The sequence below is a fragment of the Pseudonaja textilis genome, chromosome 6 (assembly GCF_049901715.1).
Source record: "Pseudonaja textilis isolate UNSWEBS1 chromosome 6, rPseTex1.2, whole genome shotgun sequence".
Lineage (NCBI taxonomy): Eukaryota > Metazoa > Chordata > Lepidosauria > Squamata > Elapidae > Pseudonaja > Pseudonaja textilis.
In genome coordinates, this window is record NC_141995.1 from 7,864,247 (window position 1) to 7,891,929 (window position 27,683).

General features: G+C 45.3%; 1 protein-coding gene across 3 annotated transcripts in view; it reads right to left on the minus strand.

Moving 5' to 3' along the window:
- Positions 1–7,252: 7,252 nt before the first annotated feature.
- CCDC158 (coiled-coil domain containing 158) overlaps positions 7,253–27,683 on the minus strand; it is a 61,813-nt gene continuing 41,382 nt past the window's right edge. For 2 of the 3 annotated variants that reach the window (XM_087935767.1, XM_087935765.1), the window contains 9 exons: positions 26,884–26,976; positions 25,563–25,679; positions 23,557–23,705; positions 19,563–19,622; positions 17,672–17,739; positions 15,816–16,016; positions 13,847–13,870; positions 9,411–9,512; positions 7,253–7,444 (listed from right to left, as the gene is read on the minus strand). In XM_087935767.1, the coding sequence (XP_087791893.1) occupies positions 7,368–7,444; positions 9,411–9,512; positions 13,847–13,870; positions 15,816–16,016; positions 17,672–17,739; positions 19,563–19,622; positions 23,557–23,705; positions 25,563–25,679; positions 26,884–26,976 (891 nt within the window). In that variant the 3' untranslated portion in view covers positions 7,253–7,367. The remainder of the gene's footprint in view (positions 7,445–9,410; positions 9,513–13,846; positions 13,871–15,815; positions 16,017–17,671; positions 17,740–19,562; positions 19,623–23,556; positions 23,706–25,562; positions 25,680–26,883; positions 26,977–27,683) is intronic. The other variant, XM_087935766.1, reaches the window with a different exon arrangement.

The following is a 27,683-nucleotide window of genomic DNA, read 5'->3' on the forward strand; positions in this document are numbered from 1 at the left end:
CCTCTCCAAAATACAAAGGGAAAAAGCTTCCTTCACTTCAGTGTAAGTTAAAAAGCTTAAATTGATCCTAAATGACTTGCACTTTGGAAGAAAACTAAGATTCTATATATGTATTTAGTAATTATATGATCTTCATACCTGTTTGAATTGACACAGATGGGAACTATTTGAATGATTGAAATCACTTCCCTGAAATTGCTATTTTAAATAAATAATAGTAATCACTTGGGAAGTGTTCGACTAGTGATTTGTGATACGAAACCCAACATAGTTATCTCATTTGCTGTGTACACTATCGTTTTTGTGAATAATAATAATAATAATAATAATAATAATAATAATAATTAAAAATAATTAATATAATAATAATAATAATACAATTGCCAAACTCTAAACTAGGCCTTACTTGAAATTCCTGATTAGTTGTTTTAAGCAATAAACCAAATCCAGTTTGGCAGTTATTAACACTAAACAGTTCTTTCTCTGAATTATGATTTAGTTTTTCTTAATCTTGTCCCTGTTTTGCTGCTTTTCTGCATTCCGTGAAGTATATTACAGTACTATTTTATGTCCAATAACCATAAAGCCACAGAATATTATGTCAGAATGATAGAATTACACAGTTGGGCCTTGGAGGTCTTCTAGTCCAACCCTTGCAGGAGATTCATACCATTCCAAACAAGTGGTTGTCCAGTCTTAGGGGCTTTGTAGGCCCCCTTTTCCCTGTGACTGCACCCCATTTATTGGAAGACTCCTGTCTAGTCATCCCTAGCCCTTTTGTTAGACTAGACATACCCAGTTTCCACAACCATTCATTGTATATCTTAGCCTCCAATTCCCTGATAATCTTCATTGCTCTTCTTTGTACTCTTTCTAAAGAGTAACTAATGTGACTTGTTGCCAGGCCGATTGCTTCCAAGCGCAATGCTGTACAAGAAAATACTTGGCAAGGAGTGTCTGAGAGGCAGGAACAAATCTTTACACTAATTAGACGAACTGATTGCCTCCTGCAAACACCACTCCCCTTTCGCTCCTCTTTATTCCCTATGGGAGGGGCCATTCACCGTTCCACCTGTGCCTTGACCCTTGTTCTTCAGCTGTTCCCTTCTCTCGGCAGTTCTCTGCATGCGCGTATCAGAAGCAGGCTCCAACTGTTCTTCTGCCCCACTGATCTCCAACTCCGAAGGCAGCTGATAACTATTGGACAGCCCTGGCCCCATCTCTGCCTCCGATGCAGAGCCCTCGTCAGAGCCTTCCCCAGACTCCAGGACTGGCCTATGTTCCTCCCCAACCTCCTCACAGTCCAAATCTGCCAGATCCACTGGTGAGCCACAACAAATGTGCCATGAGATTCTACGAAGCAGAGCTGAACAACAAGAGGGAAGCCAAATGGTTTCTTGTGTTTTGCTTATTAATAAAGTGCCGGTGCATTATTTTCTCAATGAAGCCTCCCTCAGAATGGGAAAAGAATGCTCAAAAAGCACAAATATTATTGTTAGCATGGAATAACCATTTCCAGCTGATGGATTCCTGTTCAAGCAATGATTAATATAACGGCAGAGAGAGCCAGCCCGATCAACAGTGAGGTCAAGGATCCCTGGTTTAGTTTGAACAAGAGCTACTCTGTGCCAGGGGGTCATTTTTTAACTAGGAGGCTTCCCTTATAACAGGAAAGTAGTAGAAGGAGCGTCTGCTCTCTCTTTCAGCAAGACAATTTCTCTGTTGGAAACCAAACGGGCTCTTTTGTGTGTGCTGAGAGTAATTATAGGATGCACATTTTCTTTATATGGGATGATGAATCCTAACAGGTGTTCTGACCCAGCTCCCCAAATACAACAAATTCTTTGTAATTGAAGCAATGATTCCTTTATTAGGAGCGCCGGCAGCCCAGGCAAAAATTTTCTCTCACACTAAAGGCTAACAAGTCCATCTGGCAGGGAGATGAATAGTTGTATGTCACATCTATTCATCTCCGCCCCCTGCCTTTTATCCCCAGAGCTCAGGTGGGGCTTTGCGAGCAGCCGTGGTTCTTCCGTCCCAAGGACCGGCCCATAGATTTCCACTGCTCTCCTCTCCTCTGCCCTCTGCACATCCACGCGTCAGGCACTGGACCCAGCTGTTCCTCCTCTTCCTTATCAGCCACATCCAGACCTGGGAGCTGTTGAGTCTCCTTCTGAAGGTTGGTGGACAGATCAGACTCCGTCTCTCTCTCCCTCCCTCCTTCCCTCCCTCCCTCCCTCCCCCCTCTCTCTCTGCCAGCTCCATTCTCTCTTCCACCTCGGAACTCTCAGGTTGACTTGATGCTGACTCAGACTCCCATGCTGCCTCCTCCTTCTCCTCCTCCTCCTCCTCCTCCTCCTCCTCCTCTGATTTGGCTGCTGGAGAGGCCAGGGCCCAACAGGCCACAACATGAAGACAATTAACCAATATGGAACAGCTTGACTTCAGAAATCGTGGGCGCTCCATCACTGGAGGTTTTTAAGAAGAAACTATACAGCCGCTTATCTGAAATAGTATAGGTTCTCCTGCTAGAGCAGGGGGCTGGACTAGAAGACCTCCAAGGTCCCTTCCAGTTCTAATTCTAAATGGAGGTAGTCCTTGATTTGCAACCACAATCGAGCCCAAAATTTCCTTTGTTAAGCAAGGCAGTTGCGAGACAGCTGTGAAGGGAGTTTTGTGCCGTTTTACAACCTTTCCTTGCCACGGCGGTTAAGTTAATCCCTATGGTTGTTAAGTCAGTAACATGGTTGTTAAGTGAATCTGGCTTCCCCACCGACTTGGCTTGTCAGAAGGTGATTCCCAGGACACTGCAACTGTCATAATTATAAACCTGGGGCCAAGCATCTGAATTTTGATCAGGTGACCACAGGTGGGGGGGATGCTGCAACGGTCATCAGTGTGAAAAGCAACCGTAGATCACTTTTTCCTGTGCCGTTATAATTTCAAACGGTCACTCAATGAATGGTTGAACGTTGAGACCTGCTCGTATGGATAAAAGACATCTGAAAGACAGAATCTGGGTTTGATTGGCAGAAATCCTTTTCATTTGCCTTTCACTACTAAAGTAACTGTCATGTCCCTGTTGGAATCTGATTCCGAGGGGGAGTTTGAACAGCTGACAGGGAGTGGGACTGTGGCTCCGGTGGCTGTGGAGGAAACTGGGGAAGGGCACAGACCGGCTGGGCATTTAGAGGAAGACCTAGGCCGACCCCCTCTTCATCCTAGGGCACTCAGGGAGCAAAGGAGAAGGGAGCAACGTGAGTTGTGTGGTTTACAGGAGAGGAAAGGGCCCTGATCCCCTTTATTGACTGCAGCTGGGAAGACTGTTTAAAAGGCCAAACTGCGCAGGGCAAAGTTGCAGGAAGCAAAGCGTGAAATTATTTTGATTTGTCAAGTCTTATCTGAGCTCTGCCGTCCTCCCAAGTGTTGTGTTTTGTTATTTTTTGACGTCCTCAATCCCTTATCCTGCCCTGTCTCATTAATTGCCGCAGTGTGGTTTGTGTTGGTTTTTACGTTGAATTTATATGTACTTTGGGTTCCGATGGAATTTCTTCCCTTTAAAAACTGTTCTTGGGAGAGTTTTTTTTCTCCAGCCGATGATAACTGGACATTGAAGGCCAAGTTGGAGGAATTAAAGGGACTTTACCTTTTTTTTGTTACTTTGTTGCTTTTTTGCCATGCCCCGGGTCATCATAATAACACGGCCCTTGCCATTAAACATCTGTGTCTGCCACATCTAAAGAATACTTAAATCGCTTAGAGAGATATTATAATCAGATCCATGCTGACGGAGCCTTTCCAATCTGGGTGGCCTATTTTCAGTACGAGTCATCAGAAATTTAAATAGCACAGCTTACTTCGGTTTTCATGACGGATACCGGGTTACGGCTCTCTAGACTGTTGGAGGAATTGGGGGGTACCTTCTGACACTGCACCCCATTTAATTTGATCTTACCGCATTCAATTATTTTGCAGGAGGACCGGAGTAAAATAGGCCCTTGGGCAAAACGGTGCAGCCCTGAGACTTTCGGTAGGGGCATGCCATAGCTTGCTTTGCATCGTTTGCCATTTTAAATTGTTATTAATCCTGCTTTCATCTTACCAAGTGATTAACTCATGCTCAGGATAAGAAGGTTCTAACATTGCAAAGGGGAATACTGAAGATTTCAAACAGAATAGCAGAGTTGGGAAGGGAACTCAAAGGTCTTCTAGCCCAACCCTCTGCTCAAGCAGGAAACCCTACACCATTTCAGACAAATGATTGTCCAATATCTTCTTAAAAATCTCCAGCGTTGGAACATCCACAATTTTTGAAAGCAAGTTGTTCCTCTGGTTTATTGTTCTGTCGGGAAGTTTCTCCTGAGTTCCAGGTTGCTTCTCTCCTTGATTAGTCTCCATCTGTTGCTTCTTGTCCTGCCTTCAGGTGCTTTGGAAAATAGGTTGACTTCCTCTTCTTTGTGGCAGCCCCTGAGATATTGGAGGTGGCATGCAGAGCCGTTTGTGCCAGCACACGAGCTGCAGGCAAACTTACCTCACTGTGTATGCACACGCCTCACAGCTGATTTTCGGCCGGTTTGAGGCCTTTTTTGGCCTCCCAAAGGCTTGAGGAAGGCTTCTGCAGGCTTCTGCAGGCTTTGCAGGCCAAAAACTAGCCCCAAAGGCTTGAGGAAGCCTCCAGAAGCCTTCCTCAAGTTTTTGGGAGGCCGAAAAAGGCCTCAAACCGGCCGAAAATCAGCTGTGAGGTGCAGTGCAAGTAAGGGTGGGCGGCAGGTGGGTGGGCGGGTGAGGGATTGAGCGCGCATGCCTAGGGGGTGTGGGGGCACGCACTGCCTTCTGGGTGCTGGCACACGAGCGCGAGCGTGCATGCGAACGCACAATTTTTAGCACAGGAGTCCAAAAAGGTTAGCCACCACTGGACTAGATCTACCCAATTCCTGCAGCCATTCTTCATATATCTTAGCCTACAGTCTTCTAACCGTCTTTGTTGCTCCTCTCTGCACTCTTTCCATAGTCTCTCTACTTCTATCTTTTTTACATTATGGCAACTGAAACTGAATGCAATATTTCAAGCACCACATACAACATAGCAATGACAGATGTCTGCAGGCGAGGCGCGCATATACTATATCATATTGTGCTCAACATTTTTGGACTTATTTTTAAACTACTGGTGCAAAGTTTCCTGCACTGGTGTTGGAACAGGTGGCTGGCCTTTCATTAGTCTGCTTTTGCACGACAAGTCAATCATAAAAATGAGGGGGAAATACTGAATTGGGAACTTGTCGGGAGGTCACCATAATTATTTGCAAGAAAACTAGGATGGACACGGTTCTCCTGGCCTGAAACTGAACTAACAGGTAAGGCTATGGCCTCTTTTGTTGTTGTTAGTTGTGAAGCCGTGTCTGACCCGTTGCGACCCCATGGACGACGTTCCTCCAGGCCTTCCTGTCCTCTACCATCCTCCGGAGTCCATTTAAGCTCACGCCGACTGCTTCAGTGACTCCCTCCAGCCACCTCCTTCTCTGACATCCCCTTCTTCTTCTATTTCCCTCAGTCATTCCCAGCATTCGGCTCTTCTCCAGGGAGTCCTTCCTTCTTATTAGGTGGCCAAAGACTTTGAGTTTCATCTTCAGGATCTGGCCTTCTAAAGAGAAGTCAGGGGCAGTGGTGGTATTCAGTTTTTTTTTTTTACTACCAGTTCTGGGGGCATGGCGTGGCAGGCGTGGTGTGGCTTAGTGATGTGGCTTGGTGGGCATGGCAGGAGAACATTACTGCAAAATCCCCCTTCCCTCCCCACCCCATTAACCTACTTTCCAGCTCCGTTCTCCTGTGCAGGGCAACCAAAGAAGTCCCAGCCAATCATCTGGGACTTGGGAGGCGGAGAATAGATAGGGTTGGCGGGACCAGTCAGAGGTGGGATTGGCCGGTTCTCTCAACTACTCAAAATTTCCGCTACTGGTTTTCCAGAATTGGTCAGAACCGGCTGAATACCACCTTGGATTCAGGGTTGATCTCTTCTAGGAGTGACCGGTTTGATCACTTTGCAGTCCAAGGAACTCCTACTGTCTAAAAAAGGAACACTGTTTACCTTAGGTGAGGTTTATAAAAGCACTGAGAAAGCTAACTAAAAGTCCGAAGTCTGAATAAGTACTGAGTGTGCCTATGTATAGCAAGGAGGTATTTCACAATGGAGGAAAAAAAAAAAACCCAGATCAAATGTAAACTTGGTGAGTGAAGCAGGGAAAAGTATTCCCAATCAGAGGTAAGGAACCTGCAACTTAGATCAGGGTTCGCCAACCTTTTGGATATCAGGGACCACCAAACTCCTAATTTTAAATCCCGCAGACCAGAGACCTTGGGAAAATCCCCCAAAAAGTCTGCAGGAAAATTCCCCACCCCATTTTCCTACCGATCGATTGTTCTTTATTTGGATCTCAGGATACCATTTCCAGCTCTGTTCTGGGGGAGAGAGAGAGAGACTTTTGGCTTCATGCAAGGAAAACAGCAGAAGTCTTTCTTTCTCTCCGCCAAACTCCGCCAGAAATGAGTCTTTGTGAGACTTGTTGCGCTGATGCAGCCTCTTAGAGCAGGACGCCTTGCAGGGCCCCAAAGACTCATTTCTGGCAGAGTTTGGGGGAGAGAAAGGAAGACTTTTGCTGCTTTCCTTGTGTGCAGCCAAAAGCAGAAGAAGAAAGAAGCGGAAAGAAGCAACTTGGTGGCTAGGTGAGGTGTGTGGGGCGCGTGGAGCAAGCTCCCCCCTCCGCCCTTCCCCTCCCCTCACGACTTCGTGTTGTTTGCAATGCAAGCGACGCAGTCCTTGCGTTCCTGTGGGCCATGTGGGTGGCGCAGCCTTGTGTTCCCATGCAACCTGGATTAATTACTTTGGGGGGATGCTTTGGGGGTGATATTTCTCTGCGGACCACCACAATTTTCTCGCGGACCACCAGTGGTCCCCCCCCGGCTCACTGGTTGGCGACCGCTGACTTAGATGACATCAGATTCAATGCTGTCATCTGCTAATTCTCCGTGCTGGCTGGGACTAATGTCTGAATTTGGAGAGTCACAAATTCCTTGCCCTTCTTCCCTGCAATTGTATGTCATTCCTGAAATAGCATAGAACAGGGGTTATTTCCAAATCTGCATAATGGTACAGGATGGATTCTCTTGGGGCCTTTGGGTCATTTCCAGGTCATGGGGAAGCTAACAGCCTCGGTCCGTTTTTTGTTTTTGTTTTCCTAAACCAAAGGACAGATTACAAAACTAGGTCAACTTTTATTATTAACAAGAACCGGAGGCTTAAAAATATTCCATTTGTCGAAATGCAATCTGGATACCTCTTTGAGGGACTGAAAACCGTGCCCGTGTATTCATTTGGAGAGCTTCTTCTCTTTTTCCTTGGCTCGCTCTATTTTCTGTTCCTGACATCTGATCATGGTGGACATTGCTGGAAGGAGAACGAAGGAAAGGAATGGTTGTTAACACCACATAGGTCTGGAAGACAAATGGCATTTCTCTCATGTCACAGGTTGTGTAAAAATGGCTCTTGGGGTGGTTAAGGCACCAGGTTACAAACCAGGAGACTGCCAAGAGTAACCAGTTCTTGGCTCGGCCAATGCATTCCATAAAAGAGGCTATGGCTATAGTCCTCTTTTAATGATCCCATAATCCCTTGCAGGGTGGAGTGTGAGCAACTGAATGGAGCGGAGTGTTTGCTGGCCGGATGCCCTTCCTGTCACCAATACGGAGTTATATTCAGCAGATTCTCATCGTGCCCAGAGAGAGACGTATCTGCCTCTGCCTAGGATCAAACAGCCTCCTGATTGTGAGGAAAGAGTGATATCAAGCTGGCCACACCCACCCTGCCCCCTGAGGTCAAACACAACCCTGATGCGGCCCTCAATGAAATTGAGTTTGACACCCCTGCTTTAAATTGAGTCCAGTGAGAGATACGGCAGAAAAGGACTCGTAATATATAAATACATTTCTGAAGTGGACCTTTGTCAGCTACAGACAGATGCCACCGTGGTCCTTCTTATCAGAGGTCAGGAATAGCAATTTTAGGAGGTGGCCGTAAGTTCATTTGTACTGTAAAAGCACCATGGATACTAATGAAACTGGTACAGGTAGTCCTTGACTTACGACCACAACTGAGTCCAAAACTTATGCTGCTAAGTGAGAAATTTGTTAAAAAAAACTTTGCCCCATTTTATGACTTTTCTTGCCACCGTTGTTAAGTGAATCACCATAGTTAAGTTAATAACACGATTGTTAAATGAATCTGGCTTCCCCCATTGACTTCGTTTGTCAGAAGTTCGTAAAATGTGATCACATGACCCCAGGACACGACAACCGTCATAAATGTGAGATGATTGCTGAGCATCCAGATTTTGACTGTGTGATCACAGGAGTGCTGCAACCATCGTAAGTGTGAAAAACAGTCCTAAGTCACTTTTTTCACTGCCGTTTTAGTTCAAATGGTCACTAAATGAATGGTTGTAAGTCAAGGACCACCTGTATTAGATGGGGCCAGCCTTCCCTAGGGTAGTTGTGCCTGGTGAAAGCTGCTGCAAAAGGCAATTCATCAGAAAGTGGAGGGTTTCCATCAGAGGTGGTCATTCAGCAGGTATTCTGACCAGTCCTGGAGAACCGGTAGCGCAGGAGGGGGATGCCACTGGTTCGGCCCGGTTCTATAGAACCGGTAGCTCAGAAGAGCAGCAGACTCAGAACCAGTTCGCTGCGATGACCTTTTGGTCGTCTGCTTGGCCCACCCACCCGCCTGGGCTCTTGGCTGTCCTTTATTTCCTGCTTTTTCAACCTCAGCTTTTTTGTGCAGCATAGCTGAGGTTGAAAAAGCAGGAAAGAAGAGGATTTTCAAACACTGCGCAGCCGCGTGCAGCGCTTGTCAGCTGTCCGGGCACCATTTTGAAAATGCTGTACACGCGCACGCAGCAAAACGCACTCTCACCAAACCGATAGTAACACCAGTTGAATCCCACCCCTGAGGTAGCGTAAATTTTGAGTAGTTTGAAGAACCGGCAAATCCCACCTCTGACTGGGCCCACACCCATCTATGCTCTGCCTCCTGAGTTCCAGCTTATCAGCTGAGTCTCCTTTGGTTGCCCTGCACAGGAGAATGGAACTGGAAAGCAGGTTAGTGGGGTGGGGAGGGAATGGGGATTTTGCGGTATCCTTCCCCCGCCACGCCCACCAAGCCACGCCCACTAAGTCACGCCCATCAAGCCGCGCCCACAGAAGTGGTAATAAAACATTTTGAATCCCACCACTGGTTTCAATTTATCTTGTCTCACAAAGCCAATCAAGATGTTTTTAAACTCCTCCAAGTGATTTCCTGCCTCGCAATACCAACAGGACATCCTAAATGCGCCAGGGCAAAGCCAAAATTCTCCTACCTTGGTTTTTTAACTGCATTGTTTCCACAAGGTTTTGTAGATTCTCCATCTTATTCTGTAATTTTCTGCAAGCATTTTCTCTGGATTCCCCCGTCTGAATCACTAGGGATAAAATAGTCAGTCATGTATATACTATCACAGATATAAAAAGCACACACATCCAGAGTCGGGACTGCCAGCGATGACGGAAAAAGCACCAGTCAGCGCATGCAGTTCAGTGTATTATGAGCAACACATTATTAAAAGTGCTCAACGGTAGTCATGTTAATCAACAACAGGGGTGTCAAAACTGGATTTCTTCCAGGATCAAGCATTATAGTTCTCCATGCGCTGGCTGGGAGTGGGGGAGGGGAGAGACGGATGGGACGGGACGGAAGCCTCCTGCAGCATTCTGCTGGCCAAAATGGGGTGCAGGGGTGCCGTGTCCCATTTTCAGCCTCCACGGCCTCCAGTAATTTGCTGGCCAAAATGGGGCATGGCGGGGGGTGGTTGTGCCCTCCCTGCAGCCCGTTTTCAACCTCCACAGCCTCCTGTAGCACTCTGCCGGGCTGAAAATGGACCATGGGAACGCCTCACACATCCCCCACCCCAACACGGCCCGATTTTGTCCTCCACAGCCCCCTCAGCACTCTGCCAGCCGAAAACAGGCCGCGGGGAGCTGGGCGAGGCCTTCCCACAGTCCATCTTCAGCCAGAGTGCTGGAGGAGGCTGTGTAGGCCGAAAATGGGCTGTGTGTGTGGGGGGACCACATATGCCCCTCCCCGGTGCCCCGTTTTGGCTGGCAGAGGCGCCACAGGCTGGTCCTTTGATATTTCTAGGCCGGCCTTGTGGGTCAGATCTAAGCACCCGCAGCCCGGATCCGCCCCTCAGGCCTTGAGTTTGATACTCCTTTTCTACAACATTACGTTATCATTTACAAATGGCTGTTTCAGAACCAAACTAGATTGATGGGACTGGCGGAGCCGCTCAGGTTCCTCTCCATGGAAACAAAGTTCATGGATTCCGAATACATAGTCCCCATCTTATGACCGCAGTCAGGGATCAGAATTTCCACTGCTAAACAAGGCAGTTGTTAAGTAAGCCGCACCTGATTTTACTACCTCTCTTGCCGAAGTTGTTGTGAACTGTTGTTCACAGGTAAGTGGAGGAAGTGTTAAGCGAATCACTGCAGACATTAAGTGAATCACATAGTCTTTAAGTGAGTCTGGCTTCCTCCATTAACGTTACTTGTTGGAAGCTGGTTGGGAAAGTTGCAAACTGAGATCACATGGTTCCTGGATGCTGCAACCATCATGAATAGGTGCTGGTTGCCAAGTGCCTGAATTATGACCGTGGGAATGCTACCATGTTTGTAACCACGAAGGCCAGGCCTAAATCTTTTTTTTTTTTTTCAGTGCCCTTGTAATTTTGAAAGGTCTCTAAATGGATGGTTGCAAACTAAGGACTATCTATATGCATTGCTCTTTCCATGAAAAAGAAGTGTGGATATTTCCACTGCCCCTTTAAGGACTGAGGCTGCTTCATGTTATCGGCTAAGGAAGAAGAAGGCAAAATAAGCAATGATGTTTGACTCTCTCCATCTGTCCCCCATGCTGGGTGCTTCATCCCTGGAGGTTTTTAAGAAGAGACTGGACAGTCACTTGTCTGAAATAGTATAAGATCTCCTGCTTGAGCAGAGGGCTGGACTAGAAGACCTCCAAGGTCCCTTCCAGCTCTATTCTGTTTATGATTCTTTTTATACAGACCAATGTTTCCCACCCTTGGCCCCTTGAAGATGTGTGGACTTCAACTCCCAGAATTCCCATGCTGGCTGGAGAATTATGGGAGCTGAAGTCCACACAACTTCAATCAGCCAAGGTTGAGAAAAACAGTGATGTAGAATAGAATAGAATAGAATAGAATAGAATAGAATAGAATAGAATAGAAAATATGGAATGGAGTAGAATGGAATGGGAATAGAATAGAACAGAAGAATAGAATGGAATGGAATGGAATGGAATGGAATGGAATAGAATAGAATAGAATAGAATAGAATAGAATAGAATAGAATAGAATAGAATGGAGTAGAATGGAATGGGAATAGAATAGAACAGAAGAATAGAATAGAATAGAATAGAATAGAATAGAATAGAATAGAATAGAATAGAATAGAATAGAATAGAATTTTTTTATTTGCCAAGTGTCATTGGACACACAAGGAATTTGTCTTGGTGTGGATGCTCTCAGTGTACATAAAAGAAAAGATACATTCCTCAAGAGTCACAAATCATCAGGTACAACACTTAATGATAGTCATAGGGTACAATAAGGAATCAAATCATACTAGGAAAACAGTCAGTATAGATCATAAGGATACAAGCAACAAGGTTACAGTCATACAGTCACAAGTGGGAGGAGATGGGTGATAAGGAGGGATGAGAAGATTAATAGTAATAGTAGTGCAGACTTAGTAAATAGTTGGACAGTGTTGAGGGAATTATTTGTTTAGCAGAGTGATGGCATTCGGGGAAAAAGTATCCTTGTGTCTAGTTGTTCTGGTGTGCAGTGCTCTATAGCGTCATTTTGAGGGAAGGAGTTGAAACAGTTTATGTCCGGGATGTGAGGGCCTCTTTTTGACTCGTGCAGTATACAGTATAGACAGAATCTGTATCAATGGTGTAGCTGGAGCTCCCTTATCATGTGTACTTTGGCCTCAAATTTGCATTGGGTTTTTTTTAACCAAAGAACATAGGCAAAACAACTAGGTTTACACGAAGGTTCATGAAATATTTTCAATCTGAACCCATGTGGAACACTGGAGGGCCACAAAGGATCAGATCTGCACAAAATAAGAGCCAATGGGCATGTGAAAATATCCAGGGACCAAGTCTCTAATGACAGACATGTTAAAATAAATCAATTGCATGCCAAAACAACTAGACAGTCCCCTCACCCCCAAAGCTATAATTCTTCTGACCACCTAATTTCTACAGTGCTGCCTTGGGCCTAAAGATATTTACCCATGTAGTAGGACTGCGTTGCTGTTATCCTTCTCATTTTCTCATCTTCTCATTCCCCGTCTTTTCTCATCTTTTCTATCTTCTCCTATTGGTATCTTATAATTTATCACTTGTCGTCTGTATCTTATGATTCGGGATTGTAACTATGATTTATGATCTATGACCTATCACTTTGTTGTTTGTATGTACACTGAGAGTTTATGCACTGGAGGCAAATTCCACGCTTGGTCAATAAAGAATTCCTATTCTATTCTGTACTCCTATCCTGTCCTCTTTTAACGACCCCATAATTCCTTGCAGGGTGGAGCCTGGCCAACTGAATGGAGCTAGCAGAGTGTTTACTGGCCGGATGCCCTTTCTGTCGCCAATAAGGAGTTTTGTTCAGCAGATATATTCTCAGTGTGTCCAGAGAGAGATATATCTGCTGCTCTATAGACCTTGATGATTCCCAGATCCATCAAAAGGACTCATCAAGAGGAGAAATTCCCAGAGCGAAATGAATGTGAAAAGTGGAGTATAGCCATCAATCCACCGGATGGTTTCCTGTCCCTTTCAGCTTTTAATCCCTAATCTTTAGTAACAGAATAAAGATATCCGCTTAGCTTTCGGGGATAATTGAGCCCAAATCCCTGAAATGTTTTATTTATGGAGGAAAAATAGAAAGATAATCACATTAAAGGACCCCTGTCATTGGAGAAGAGGGATGAATTTAAGAATGAGTTTACACTTTGTGGCAAGACAAAATATAGATGACAAGTGATCCTTGATTAATGGTTATTTGTATAGTGACTATTCGAAGTTATGACGACACTGAAAAAAGTGACATGACCGTTTTTCACACTTATGACCGTTGCAGCCCCTCTGCGGTCATATGATCCAAACTCAGGTGCTTGGCAGCTGCCTTGTATTTATGACGGTTGCAGTGTCCCTGGGGTCACGTCATCCCTTTTTGCGACCTTTTGACAAGCAGAGTCAATGGGAAAGGCAGATTCACTTAACAACCAAAAAACAGATAACAGATAATCAGAGTTGGAAGGGACCTTATAGGTCATCTAGTCCAACCCACCACCCAAGTGGGAGACCCTATACCATTTCTGACTATGTTATGAATTTAACAATTGCAGTGATTCATTTAACAGCTGTGGCAAGGAAGGTCGTAAAATGGGGCAAAACTCACTTAACAGCTGTCTCGCTTAGCAACAGAAATTGTGGGCTCAATTGTAGTTGTAAGTCAAGGACTGCCTGTGTTTTGTTTGGCTTGTTGCGTGGAACCAACCTGGACTACACAATGTTTATTTTCTCATTACGTATTTCTGTGCATCGGGAAAGAAATAAAAATGCCCATTTTTCCGTAGCGAAGACTGAGTCAGAAACAGCTTTATCAGTCAACAGGAATGCAACAGGAAATTTTGGGGGGAGGAATACAAATATACTTACAAGTAGAGGTGCTGAAAGAAACACCTGTTCGAAAAGAAAAAAACACAACACTATGTGATGTTTCCATTGATGGGGGAAAAAAAATCATATTTACAGCACTAAAAATTGCTTCGTCATTCCTCTCTCTATGAATTCTTACGCATGATAATTACACCTTGGAATAAACCAGCCCCCCCCTTTTTTTTTTCAAATTTGGCGGTTTTAAGACTTGTGGACTTCAACTCCCCAGAATTCCCTATACGCCTGACACAACAATCAGATCAATCCACTTGATGGGCTCCATATCACTCTGGGCTCCCCAGGCCTGTTGACAAAACTACACATTCAGAGTCTTTGGAAAGAGTGTCACAGTAAGGGCCAACCTTATTTCCACAGAGTTGACGTTTCACAGGGAGGGAGCTACCCCAGAGAAGTCCTTCTTCTTGGTTCCCCTAGATTAGGGGTCGCCAACCTGTGGGCCGCGTTGCTGTGGGTGATCATGGTCCCATTCGCGTGAGCATTGCCGAGAACGTCACGCGTTACTTGTGCACATGCATCTGTTTCTCCCACAAAATCATCCCCTCTTTTTCCCCCCTTCCCTCCGCTTCCGACCACCAACCCAAAAAAGTTGGGGAACTCTGCACTAGATGAAACTTCTTGGGGACCCATCACATTCCCTACCTCTCTAATCTGATGGGTCAGGTAGATACAGTTGGGAATAGACAGTCCTTCAAAATAATGGTCCCGTCAGCTGCCGGCCTCTCCGGCAGCTGAATCAGAGGAGGAGGAGGAGGAGGTGTGGGAATCAGGGACAGCATCCAGGCAACCTAAGAGCTCCGAGCGGGAAGAAGGAATGGAGCTGGCAGAAAAAGGGAGGGAGAGTGTTATGTCCCTGGAACTTACAGAAGTTCCCACCCAGGTCCGTTCGCGTTGCGGGGCGGTTGCCCTCTTCATTGGCTGGTTCTCCCAGCAGCCAGCTATAAAGCAGGCTGCGGGGTCCAACCAGTCGCTGTTCGCTCGAGCCAGTTCCAGGCTTGGCAAGCACGTTCAGTCCTTTATTTCCTAAATAAAGTATTGTTGCATCCATGCCCTGGTTCAGCCTCTCATTATCCGAACTTAACAGAGAGAGAGAGAGAAAGAGAGAGAGAGAGAGAGAGGCGGAGCCTGGGATGACCATCAGCCCTCAGATGGAGAGTCAACAGCCCCCAGGTCTGGAGGTGGTTGATGAGGAAGAGGAGGAACAGCTGGTACAGTGCCTGACACAGGGATGTACAGAAGGCAGAGGAGAGGAGAGCATGGAAATCTATGGACCGGTCCTCGGGACAGAAGAGCCACTGCTGCTAGCAAAGTCCTATCCTAGCTCTGGGGATATAAGATGGCGGGGTGTGGGGGTGGACATAAATAGATGTGGCAGACAACTATTCATCTCCTTGCTGGTCAGCCCCTGATAGCCTGCACTTCTGTCTGGAAATTACCAGAATTCCTCTTGGAATCTGCAGCACCTTCCAAGCATGTGTGTGTGTGTGTGTGTTTGTGTGTATCTGCTGCTGGAATAAAGCGAGTGCATATCCAGGACTTCCTTTGCAAGCGTGGGGAGAGAGAAATAGAGACTCCGGGTGTGTTCGGCCATTTTAGTGGGAAAGGGAGCCAACGTCCCTTTCCACAGGATTTAGAGACTTCGTTAGCATAGTGAGAGAGAGCAGCTGCTGATGCGCCTAACAAAGGGAATGCTTTGTTAAGTACAAAGGGCTTGTCGTGTTTGGGAGCTGGGTCAAAACAGTGGCAACCAGCATCTTGAATTATCCCTGGAAGCGAATTGGCACCTCTCGCAAGAGAGGTAACGCATGTGCAAAACTAGACTTGCACAAAACCACACAGCCTGCCCCATTCTGAGCCCACTGCGGCTTCTGGATATTTTTCCTTAGGGTTTCCTTTGCTAGGAAGAGCTGACTGTGTCTATAAAGATCCTCTGTGATTACTTTCCGCTTACTTCTACTGGTGGCCGTAGTTGTGGCTTCTGGTGGGGAGCAGTTCTTCTTCAGACTGGACCGTCGTTCCAAGGATGGTGCAGGAGCTGCCTTAAGGTCATCCAAAGGAGCAGTTAGCAAGGAGTGTACAGGAGACCTATCTTTGTAGCGGTCCTCAAAGGAGGGTTTCTTTGAAGAGGTATAGCGAGTGGAGAGTTGGGACACTACAGGGAGCAAAGACAATGGGTGTTAAAAGGGACTGTTTCAAGAGACCCCCAAGGGGTTGTTTTTTCTGCTTTTTTTTTCTCTTACAAATGTGAACTATCATTTCTCTTGCTAATGTTATACTTCCATAAGACAAGGTCTATGGAGATTCTTAATCATCCAGGTCATGGTTGTCCCAAAGGTGCTTTTTTCAGGAGGTAACTGGACTTTGTTTGTTTTTTGAAGACATTCCACTTCTCATCCAAGAAGCTTCTTCAGCTCTGACTGGATCCTTCCATTCCCCACTAATCCAGTCAGAAGCTTCTGGGATGAGAAGTGAAACGTCTTTATCAAGTCTCTAATTTTCTGGCTGAATATAGTCAGGCAGCTAAACACTACAAAGGCTTCCATACAAAGTTTCTTTATTGGATTATATCGGGCATCCTCAAGGTATAACTCACAGTTATGCTGAGATTCATCTAATGTCCAATCTTCATAGTGTGTGAAAAGATAGTTATGTTCATCCCATAACGATAAAGCAAAGGAAGACTCCAGCACGATGCTGGGGTCCAGGTAAGAATGACCAAAACTCCCCCACACCCAACCAGAGGCCAACCAGGATTACAGATCTGACCACGTGACATGAACGACATCTCCCAAGAGGTATTAACTACATTTACCATGAAGCATTCCCTTAAGGGGACAGCTCTCCTTCCCTAACTAACTATATACTGTCTAACCAGCACAGTCTTCAAACAAAAATACAAGGAAGTCAAGTTGCCTCCTGAAAAAAACAAAACACCTTTGGGATAAACACCAGAAGCCATCAAAAAATGCTAAAAATTGTGATCATAATTGTATTTTGGGTGTTTGGCAACCCTCTAACATTCGCTGTGGGATTATGTGAGCCCTGGGTTAAGGTGGAAGGATGCATCCGTCAGAACTTCAAAAACGAGTTGTAAATAACTCTGGGGAGTTATAACTTTGAACAGTCACTAAACAGCTGGTTATGAAGTCTCTAGAGATTCTCAGTCCTCCAGGTCACGGTGGTCCCAAAGGGGCTTTTTCAAGAGGCAACTGGACTTTCTGGTTTTTCTTTGAAGACGTTTCGCTTCTCATACAAGAAGCTTCTTCAGCTCTGACTGGATGGTGAGGAATGGAAAGATTTCTATTCCTTGCAGACAGGTGGCCATTTGCATCCTTTTAGAGGGTCTGTGAAACACTTGGAGGTTTTGTCTGAGGCCTCAGGATCACCTGAATAGCACTCCTGGCACTGAGAAGACTCTGAGGAACGTAGATAAACCTCTAAGTTCTTCAATGACCCTCTAAAAGGATGGAAATGGGCTCCCCGGGCTCCGGAGGCTCTCTGGAAGCTGGAAATGGGCCCATTTCTGGCCTTCCCAAACTTCTGGGAGGCCCGTTTTTTGCCCCCCCCCCAAGCTTCCGTGCGCGCCCTGCACTTCCCTGCATCCAAAACAGGCCACGTGGGGCGTCCTGGGATGGGAGGGGTGGGAGGGGCCATCCAGGATTGGGATTTGGGGGTTCTCCGAACTGTACTGAGTCTTAGCTAGGGGCTCTCCTGAACCCCTGGGAACCCCCAGCAGCCCAGCCCTGGATAGGTGGGATTACGTATTACACAGACGTTCCCTCGTTTAATGTCCAAGAAGAAGCTCACCACTGGATGTAAAAGGGAAAGTCGATTCTTGATCTTCGAGATCCCCAGGATGTAAGTTTAAGGCATCCCTGTAAATAAAACAAAAACAAAAAAGAAAACCAAGTTGTCTGTCTGTTACTCAGGAGCCACGTACAAAATCAGGAATACGGCCCGACATTACAAAAAAAAAGGAATAATTACAGGTAGTCCTTGACTTACAAATATTCAAACATTTAATAACCATGCGAAGTCACAAAGGGTGCTGAAAAAAGTGACTTGTGACCATTTTTCACCCTTACGACATCCATTGCAGCAGCAACCCCTCCCATGGTCACATGATTGAAATTCAGCCGCTTGGCAGCTGCCTCATATATTTATGACTGTTGCAAAGTCCCGGGGTGATGTGACTTCCTTTTGAGACTTTCCGACATGCAAGGTCAATGGGGAAGCCAGGTTCACTTAACAACCGTGTTATTAATTTAACAACAGAAGTGATTCACTTGACAACCATGGCAGGAAAGGTTGTAAAAGGAGGCCAAATTCACTTAACAACCATCTTGATAAGGAAGTGAACATACCTAATATTCCTTCTGCCTCCTGTTTTCCCCACAAAGATAACTCTCTGATGTGAGTTGGGCTGACTCAAGCTGTCTTTCATGGATAAGACAGAACTAGAACTCACAGTCTCCTAGTGATCGGTCTAAAGTCACCCAGCTGGCTTTCATGGCTAAGGTGGGACTAGAACTCACAGTCTCCTAGTGATCGGTCTAAAGTCACCCAGCTGGCTTTCATAGCTAAGGTGGGACTAGAACTCACAGTCTCCTAGTGATCGGTCTAAAGTCACCCAGCTGGCTTTCATGGATAAGGGGGGACTAGAACTCTCAATCTCCTAGTGATTGACTCAAAGTCACTTAGCTGGCTTTCTTGCCTAAGGCAAGACTAGAACTCACAGTCTCCTGGTGATTGGCTCAAAGTCACCCAATCAGCTTCCATGCCTAAGGCAGGATTAGAACTCACAGTCTCCAGGTGATTTGCTCAAAGTCACCCAGTCAGCTTCCATGCCTAAGGCAGGACTAGAATTCACAATTTCCTGGTTATTGAGTCAAAGTGACCGAGCTGGCTTTCATGCCTAAGGCAGAACTACAACTTCCAGTCTCCTAGTTTTCAGCCTGGTGCCCTAAGCTTAAGCAAAAGAGAAGGCCATTTCTGTCTCTGCTGAAAAATACCCCCGAACTGATCTTTTCTATCTGAAACATTTGTGCCTTCGAAAACTAAAGATCTTATGAAAGCAGAATGCAACTATTAGTTTGGTAGACAGACTTGGTTCCGTCACTGGAACAGACAAGGGGTTCTCTTCTTTCTTCCTGAGGCCCACACAAACGCTCAACACTTGTGGGTTGGGGGAAGACTGGAGGATTAGGAGGACTCTCCGAAAAAGATCTGGAAAGAGGTGCAGCTGGACGTTCCATTCCACAGGTAGTACTCAGAGGTGGTATTCAGCAGGTTCCGACTGGTTCTGGAGAACCGCTAGCGGAAATTTTGAGTAGTCCAGAGAACCAGCAAATGCCACCTCTGACTGGCCCCGCCCCATCTATTCTCCACCTCCCGAGTTCCAGCTGATTGGCTGGGTCTTCTTTTGTTGCCCTGCACAGGAGAACGGAGTGGGGTAGGGAGAGAATGGGGATTTTATAGTAACCTTCCCCCAGGAATGGGGATTTTACAATATCCTTTCCCTGTCATGCCCACCAAGCCATGCCCACCAAACCACACCGTGCCCACCAAGCCACGGCACAGAACCGGTAGTAAAAAAAAAATTGAATCCTACCACTGGTAGTAATGTTCAAATTGTACGATTAACGACAAGTTGATGCCTTTGCTGGGTCAAAGGACCAAACCAAGCATCACTTCTCACCTGCTAAAGGCTTCTTGACCCCTGGTCACCTCTGAAGGTAAGTCTCTGACTGCAGCCTCCCTGTATCGAGAGATAGAACTCTGTGAAAGCCATCAAAGAAAGCTGATTATTGGTGAAATAAATATATGATAACAATGACAAAGCAAGCGAAGAAGCTCCTTTGAGAAAAACGAGGTTGTTTACGGAATCCCAGGATTGGCCCAGTCTCCTCGGTGTAAAATATGAACCAAACCAAGCCAGTTTCTGAGAGAACCTTGCTTAGGATGTCCTTAACCAAGACAGTTTTCGTTCCCTGAATATTTCTTTAGCTAGCAGGGACCAGACTCTAAAAGCCCTCACAAGAAGATGTTTGCTTCCAACCCATCAGCCAGTAATTGAAATAAGGATTGATGACTTTTCCATATTAGAATACAATAGACTTGATGGAGCATTATAGTTTTTTTTTAAATTCGCTTGGGAAATGATGCTTCCCTAAAATGGAACTTTTTGAGGGGCATTTCTGGAACAAGCTTTCCTTTCATTGTGGGATAAATTCTACTATCTTAGAAAGATGTATCTATAGATGCAAGATGCGAGAAAAGAACATCGAAAGCTCAGCGTTGAACTTTGGGGTTCCTTGGTGCTCTCTGAACTTGGTGGTTTTCTTGCAGACATTTCATTACCCAACTAGGTAACATCATCAGGGCTAGCTGAGTTTGGTAGTGAAACGTCTGCAAGAAAACCGCTACGCTCGGAGAGCACCAAGGACACCACAGAATCTGTAACTGTACCCTTAATGTGGGACGAGTGAAGGCTAAAGAAAATATCTTTTTTAAATTTTCTCCATAACAGCATTCTGGATAGGCCGTTAATGTTCAAAAGATGTTTGATACCCCATAAAAATATATAAAAACATGCGGTGCTAGAAACGCAAAAGAAAAAAGGGAAAAAAAGACACATTATCTTCCATCTGGCTCAGTTAGAATATTTTGATCTTCCAGGTCAAAATTCCAGAGCCTCACCTGCAGGGGTCATGTGTTCTTCTGCCAATGTTTTCTCGGCTAGTAAAGTCTCTGAACTAGGGCGGGGGGGAAATGCAAACACCACGTAATACACCATATTATTGACACAGTTTGGGGTAGTCATTCACTGTCTTATACAAAGTGGGCTCCTGACGGGGAAAAGAGATATAGCTGAGTGGTGGCTTCGTTAGAGCATGGTGTATAGGGGTGGGCTACTACCGGTTCACACCGGTTCAGGCGAACTGGTTGTTAATTTTATGGCAATTTTGGTGAACTGGCAAATCCCACCCCACCCTGGTCCCGCCCATCCCACGCTGGCCTTCCCAGGAGTCCCCACGCGGCCTGTTTTGGATTGTAGGAAAGTGCTGGGCCTGCATGGAGGCTCAGGGAGGGTGAAAAATGGACCTCCCAAAAGTTTGGGAAGGCCAGAAACGGGCCCATTTCCAGCCTCCAGAGAGCCTTCGGAGCCTGGGGAGGATGAAAATGGCCCCCCGTGGCTCGTTTTTGCTCCCAGGCCTGGGTGCTACAGGAGGCTGACTAGGCCATGCCCACCCAGCAACCAGGGCAGATGGCTGCAGGCGGCCGTCCCGGCCGAAAATGGGCCCTCCCAAGCTCTGGTTTTTGCTGGCAGAGGCACCGCAGGCCATCCCATCCCTGTTTCCGGGGTGGCCCTGCGGGCTAGATTTAAGCGCCCCATGGGCCGGATCTGGTCCATGGGCCTTGAGTTTGATACTCCTGCTCTAAATCCATTTTCAAAAGCAGTCCAGACTCCAGCTGATATCACCGATGCAGAATGAAGCAAAAGGGAACAATCAATAACAAGCAAGACCCTTCCCCAATTAAAAAGACTTGAGGAAAAAAATTGGAACATTGACGTTATTATATATGTTGTCGACACCGAGACCATTTTATGCACGAAAATGGAAGGACACTGTGATTTCCACCATAGATGAATGACGACAAAAATTGATGGGAGTTAGCAGAGATGGCTAAACTGATTGCTTTGGTCAAAGAACAAATCACAATTACTTTTGTTTCTATGTGGAAACCACTTCTGGACTTTGTGCTCAAGTGGGGGAGAAAATGAAAATGATTTTGGGGTTTTCTGATTCGATACGTTTGTCATTATAGAAATGGCTGGTTTATATTATTAGGTAAAAGTAAAAAGTTGAGGTCTGATGTTGTTATCATATTCTAGTGCATCAAAGAGAAGTCAATTCCTTTCCTTTCTTAATTCCCTCTTTTCTACACTTTCCCCTTTCCCTTTTCCTCCCCTATTTTTCCTATAATTTTCTTTTTGGATTGTATTTTATAAACTAATTAAAAAAGAAGCTTCCTCAATTACTGCTTGCAAGATAAAAACAGTGCTATAACAGTGAATAATCAGGATCTGTAGCATCTGGAAGTAGGCCACAGACTAAACCAGGGATGCCCAAACTTGGCAATTTTAAAACTTGTGGACTTCAACTCCTAGAATTCCTCAGGCAGCATAGCTGGCTGAGGAATTCTGGGAGTTGAAATCCACAAGTCTTAAAGTTGCCAAGTTTGGAGACTTCTGGACTAGACCAAAGGCAAAAGGTAGGCAAAATGACCTCCCACAGTTATAAAAATAGAAACACAAAACTCTTTGTCAACAGGAGTAGAACACCTGTAATGTATGCCCAGGTAGCAGAATTCGCCTCTTTTCTCTTTTCTGTGGTGCAGGTGCTTTGTCTATGGCTTCCAGCATTTGTCTATGGCTTCTGGTGAGTGATAATGGAAAATGTAAGTTCAACCACATACCCTACTCCGAGGGTGTCCAGCAGCCTTGGCAGCTTGTGGGCTTCATCTCCCAGAATTCCCCAGCCAGCATGGGAATTCTGGGGGTTGAAGTCCACAGGTCTTAAAGTTGCCAAGGTTGGATAATCCTGCCTTACTCCATGGTCTCCTACTACTCAACTGAGAGGTTTAAACAGCTGTTCCATGATACTACTCTTATCATCCCTATGATGACATGAATTTCTCCTATATTGGATTGCACCATGTCTTCATCTAGCCAGATTTCTGTTCCATGTGGAAATAGATCTCAGAGTTTTGAGAATTTCTCAATACTGATAACAAAATTCTGTCAAAGGGAGATCTAGGTTGTTAAACCTTATGTGTGTGCTTGTGCATATACCATACCTCTCTCCTTCCATCCATCCTTCCATCCATCCATCCATCCATCCATCCACCCATCCACCCGCCCATCCAGCTAGGACGCAACATCTTGATTGATCTCAAAGAGTTATGAAAGCTTGGATCTGGTTAATACTGCCAGTCCTCGACTTATGACCACAATGGAGCCCCAAATTTCTGTTGCTAAGTGAGTCATTTGTTCAGTGAGTTTTGCCCCATTTGATTACATTTTTTGCCATATTTGTTAAGTGAATCACTGCAGTCGTTAAGATAGCAACACATTGGTTAAGTGAATCGGGTTTCCCCATTGACTTTGCTTGTCAGAAGGTCGTAAAACGTGATCATATGACTCTGGGATACTGCCACCGTCATAAATGTAAGTCTGAATATTGATCACGTGACCAGAGGGATGCTGCAACAGTCATAAGTGTGAAAAACAGTCCTAAGTTACTTTTTTCAGTGCCGTAACTTCAAAAGTCAGTATTTTCAGTGCCGTATCTTCAAACGGTCACTAAATGAATGGTTGTAAGCCGAGAACTGCCTGTACTTGCCATGAAAAACACAAGGGCATCACAAAAACATCCCAGGAGAAGACATTGGCAAGTCATCTTTCAACCATTGCCAAGAACAACAACAGGGGGGTATTCAGGAAGTAAAGACAGACCGAGCTCAATTTGGAAAATTTAATCTCAATGGATTAACACAAACTCAGCGTAGGTGAGACGTCCATTGATGTCTGTGATTATCCTTGGCAAAGTCCCCTTTGCCTATAGGTCATTCATTTCCAAAATGAGAATCCTAAACACAGAAGTTACCAATATTTTGCATATCCTTACAGCGTACTGCTCAAGTCAGGATCGCTGTCACTTTCTGCTTTGGGGAGAATTGCAGAAGGAATTTCATCAATTGTACTTCGTAACTCTTGAAGGAGTTGTTTCAAATCTCGCAACGGATCCTCCTTGGTGTAATTAAGCTTGGAGGGCATCTGAATGGAAAGATGGATTTGGATTAGTGAAACACATACACACACACACACACACACACACACACACACACTCACACAAAGGCCCTTTCCCTAACTAACTATTTCCCTTCATAGTAACAAGAAACAGTTTAGTGTTTCATCAAGCATTTTCTAAAAGAATCTGAAGATCTGACCAACGACTAAAAATTACTGTGTAGTTTCACACTATTAATCTCCCTAAGAACTAGCTAAAAGATATTGGACAAAAATACATACATGGTTGGAAGAGATGATAAAACAACATATAGACTTAAAGCCTGAGATATTTTTTACTGGGAATCCTACCTGAGAGTTATAGTAAAGAAAATATATATACTTAATTATACATATATTAACAGCAGCTAGAACTGTATTTGCTCAAAATTGGAAAAACAAAATGATTCTGGGGCAGGAGGAGGTGATTAAGAAAATATTGGAATGGTCAGAAATGAGTAGATTAACTTGTTAAGTGAGTTTTGTCCCATTTTTTATGGCTTTTCTCGGCCACGTTCGTTAAATGAATCCCTGAGGGCAGTTAGATTAATTACACGGTCGCTAAGTGAATCCGGGCTTCCCCATTGCCTTTGCTTGTCAGAAGGTCACGAAAGGGGATCACGTGACTGCAACCGTTGTAAATATGAATCAGTTGCCCAACGTCCGAATTTGATCATGGGACCATGGGGGATGCGGCCATGGTTGTAAGGGTGAAAAACGGTCATAGGCCACCTTTTTCAGCGCTGCTGTAGCTTCGAAGGGTCACCACACTGTTGTAAGTTGAGGACCACCTGTACCGACTTAACATCTGCAGTGACTCACTTAACAACGGTGGTTGAAGAAAGGTCATTAAACGGGGCAAAATTCGCCTAGCAAATGCTTTGCTTAGCAACAGAAACGGTACTTTCCTAAGAAGCAGGGAAGACATTCCCAAAAGGGTCGGGGAGAGAAACAAGAGGCAGCCCAGACCAGAGCTGGGTAGGAGACGGAGGAACAGAGTTAAGAAATCGGGGATTGGGGGCTGCTGGGGGTTCGCAGGGGTTCAGGAGAGCCCCTAGCCAAAATTCTGTGCGATTCGGAGGAACCCACAAATCTCACTCCTGGCTGGGCCTCCCCTCCCAGGAGTCCCCACGTGGCCTGTTTTGGATGCAGGTTAGTGCAGGGCGCGTGTGGAAGCTCAGGGAGAGCGAAAAATGCGCCTCCCGGAAGTTTGGGAAGGCCAGAAATCGCCCTGTTTCCGGCTTCCAGAGCGGAGCCCGGGGAGGCCGTTTTCGCCAATGGTGCGATTCAAATTTTTTTTTTACTACCGGTTCTATGGGCGTGGCTTGGTGGTCATGGCTTAGTGGGCATGGCAGGGGAAGGATACTGTCAAATTTCCATTCCCTCCCCACTCTTGGGGGAAGGTTAGTGCAAAATCCCCCTTCCCTCCCCACCCCACTAACCTGCTTTTCAGCTCCGTTCTCCCAGGCAGGGCAACCAAAGAAGACCCAGCCAATCATCTGGGACTCAGGAGGCAGAGAATAGATGGGGTTGGCGGGGCCAGTCAGAGGTGGGATTGGCCGGTTCTCCGAATGACTCAAAATTTCCGCTACTGGTTCTCCGGAACTGGTCAGAACCTGCTGGATTCCACCTCTGGTTTTTGCCCTTCCAGAGGCTTGAGGAAAACCTCCGGAGCCCAGAGAGGGCAAAAACATGCCCCCCTCCCCCGCTGTGGTACAGGAGGCCAACTAGGCCAGTCCCACCCAGCGACCGGGCAGAGAACCCGTTGTTACATTTTTTGAAGCCCATCCCTGGTTAAGAAGGCTGCCGTAATGTTTCATGTGCCCGAGCAGACACCGTACTTACATGGGAGATGTGGCCTGCAAAGGTTTGACAGGACGGTGCGCTGGATGAATGAGGCAAGGTTGAATAGCGCTGCTTCAGGGTGGAAGAACCCACAGTGTGTCCTGGTCCCTGCAGCTCCTGGGTTAGGAGATATTTATGAGTAGCAATAGCAATAGCTCTTAGATTATTATTATTATTATTATTATTATTATTATTATTATTATTATTATTATTATTATTATTATTATTATTATTATTATTATTTATATAAAATACAAAGAAGAAAGGAGGGAAGGGGAACAGGAAAAGATTCAAGGGGAAAGAGTAAAAAAAAGAAAAGGGAGCATTGAGTTCCAAGTCTTCCAAGCACAGTACAAAATAAATACACTCCAACATCCATATTTTGCTTTTACATGTTCATATATAACCAGCAATATCTATAACACCAAATCTTTCTAATCAACAAAACCAAGATCACAGTTTCATTTTCCCCTCTTTCAGTAAGACCAAAGGATTTGAAAGAATACAATAAATTTTACAAATAAAAATGGTGACAGCTCACAAAGATCACTAGGTGCAAATAGAAAGACACGTTATTTCCATAGCAAGGAAGATAAAGTAGGAATGGTTAACTTGATTATTCTATTTAAAGAAGAAAATATGTTCTTATCTGGATATCACATCTGGAATTTGTGCTTGTGAAGAATAGCACTTAGACTTATATACCACTTCGTGGTGCTCTATGGCTGTCTCTAGTGCTCTACAGCCCAACAATCTAGGTCCTCATTTTACTGACCGTGGAAAGATGGAAGGCTGAGTCAATCTTGAGCCAGTCAGGATCGAACTCCTGGCAATGGGCAGAGTCATCCTGCAATACTGCGTTCTAACCACTGTGCCACGATGAAATATTGAATAGAAGCAATATTACTACTACATTTGTGCAATATAGCACCAAAGCACTTCTGGGTCGGAAGGAAGGATTAGCCAGTGACACCATTGTTGCCCAGGGGAGCCCAACTGGGCGCTCCTTTCGTCTCCCTCTTAAGTTGCTTTCTGAAGTGGTACCCATATATCTACTTGCAGTCACCCACTTTTGATTTGCTGGGTTGGCAGGAGCTGGTGTGCGTGACCGTTATAAATATGAGCCAACTGACAAGCATCTGAATTTTGATCAATTGACCATGGGGATGCTGCAGAGGTCGTAAGTGTGAAAATGGTCATAAGTCGCTTTTTACAGTGCCGTTGTAACTCCGAAATTTCACTAAGTGAACTGTTGTAAGTCGAGGACTACCTGTAATGATTCCGAGATATTTTTAAAGGATCCGTGAAACGAAAGACTTACTTTCACGTCTAAAGTGTGCTGAAGTTTGTAGCGCATGACTTCTTGTTCCTGCCGCTGAATGATGCACTGGCACTCAGCAAACTGTAGAGACGCCTGGGTAAAATCGGGAGTGAGTTATTTACTATTTGGAACATGATTTACACCCAGTATTATCAGTCGCTTTTAAGACATGCAAGCGGGTTTCCAGTTATCTTGAACAGTTTTTGAGCAAACAAGAAACTCTATTTGGGAATTCGGCCATCTCTTCTAGGGTTCCCACTTCTCTCAAAGAAAAGACAAATTCAATCCCATTTATTTAAGCATGCCAATTCCACAACATCAGTAATGGTTTGTTTTAATATTAGAATATGGTGCACTACTGAAGATTTTTCAACTTCACTTTATGGTCTGTTTGCCGCATCCAACCATCCCAACTAGACCACATAAGAATCACCAAATCGTTAGTGAAGAACTCCAACACCAAACTTCACATGTACAACAATGTTTCTCAACCGTGGCCCCTTGAAGACATGCAGACTTCAATTCCCAGAATTGCTGGCTGGGGAAGCAATGCTGGCTGGGGAACTCTGGGAGTTGAAGTCCACACATCTTCAAAGGGCCAAGGTTGAGGAACAGTAATCTACGATGTTAATTGATGCTATTAAAATCCTGAGGCCACCCTCCAGGAAGGTGAAGGAGATGTAGAAGATTCAACATCATGTTCGGAAAAGTGTTTAGCTTGGCAAAAAGCAAGAACTGAAGGATCAGAGTCTGTTGAGGAGCTCAGGGCTTCTCATCTCTAAGTCCTTCCAGAGAGAAGG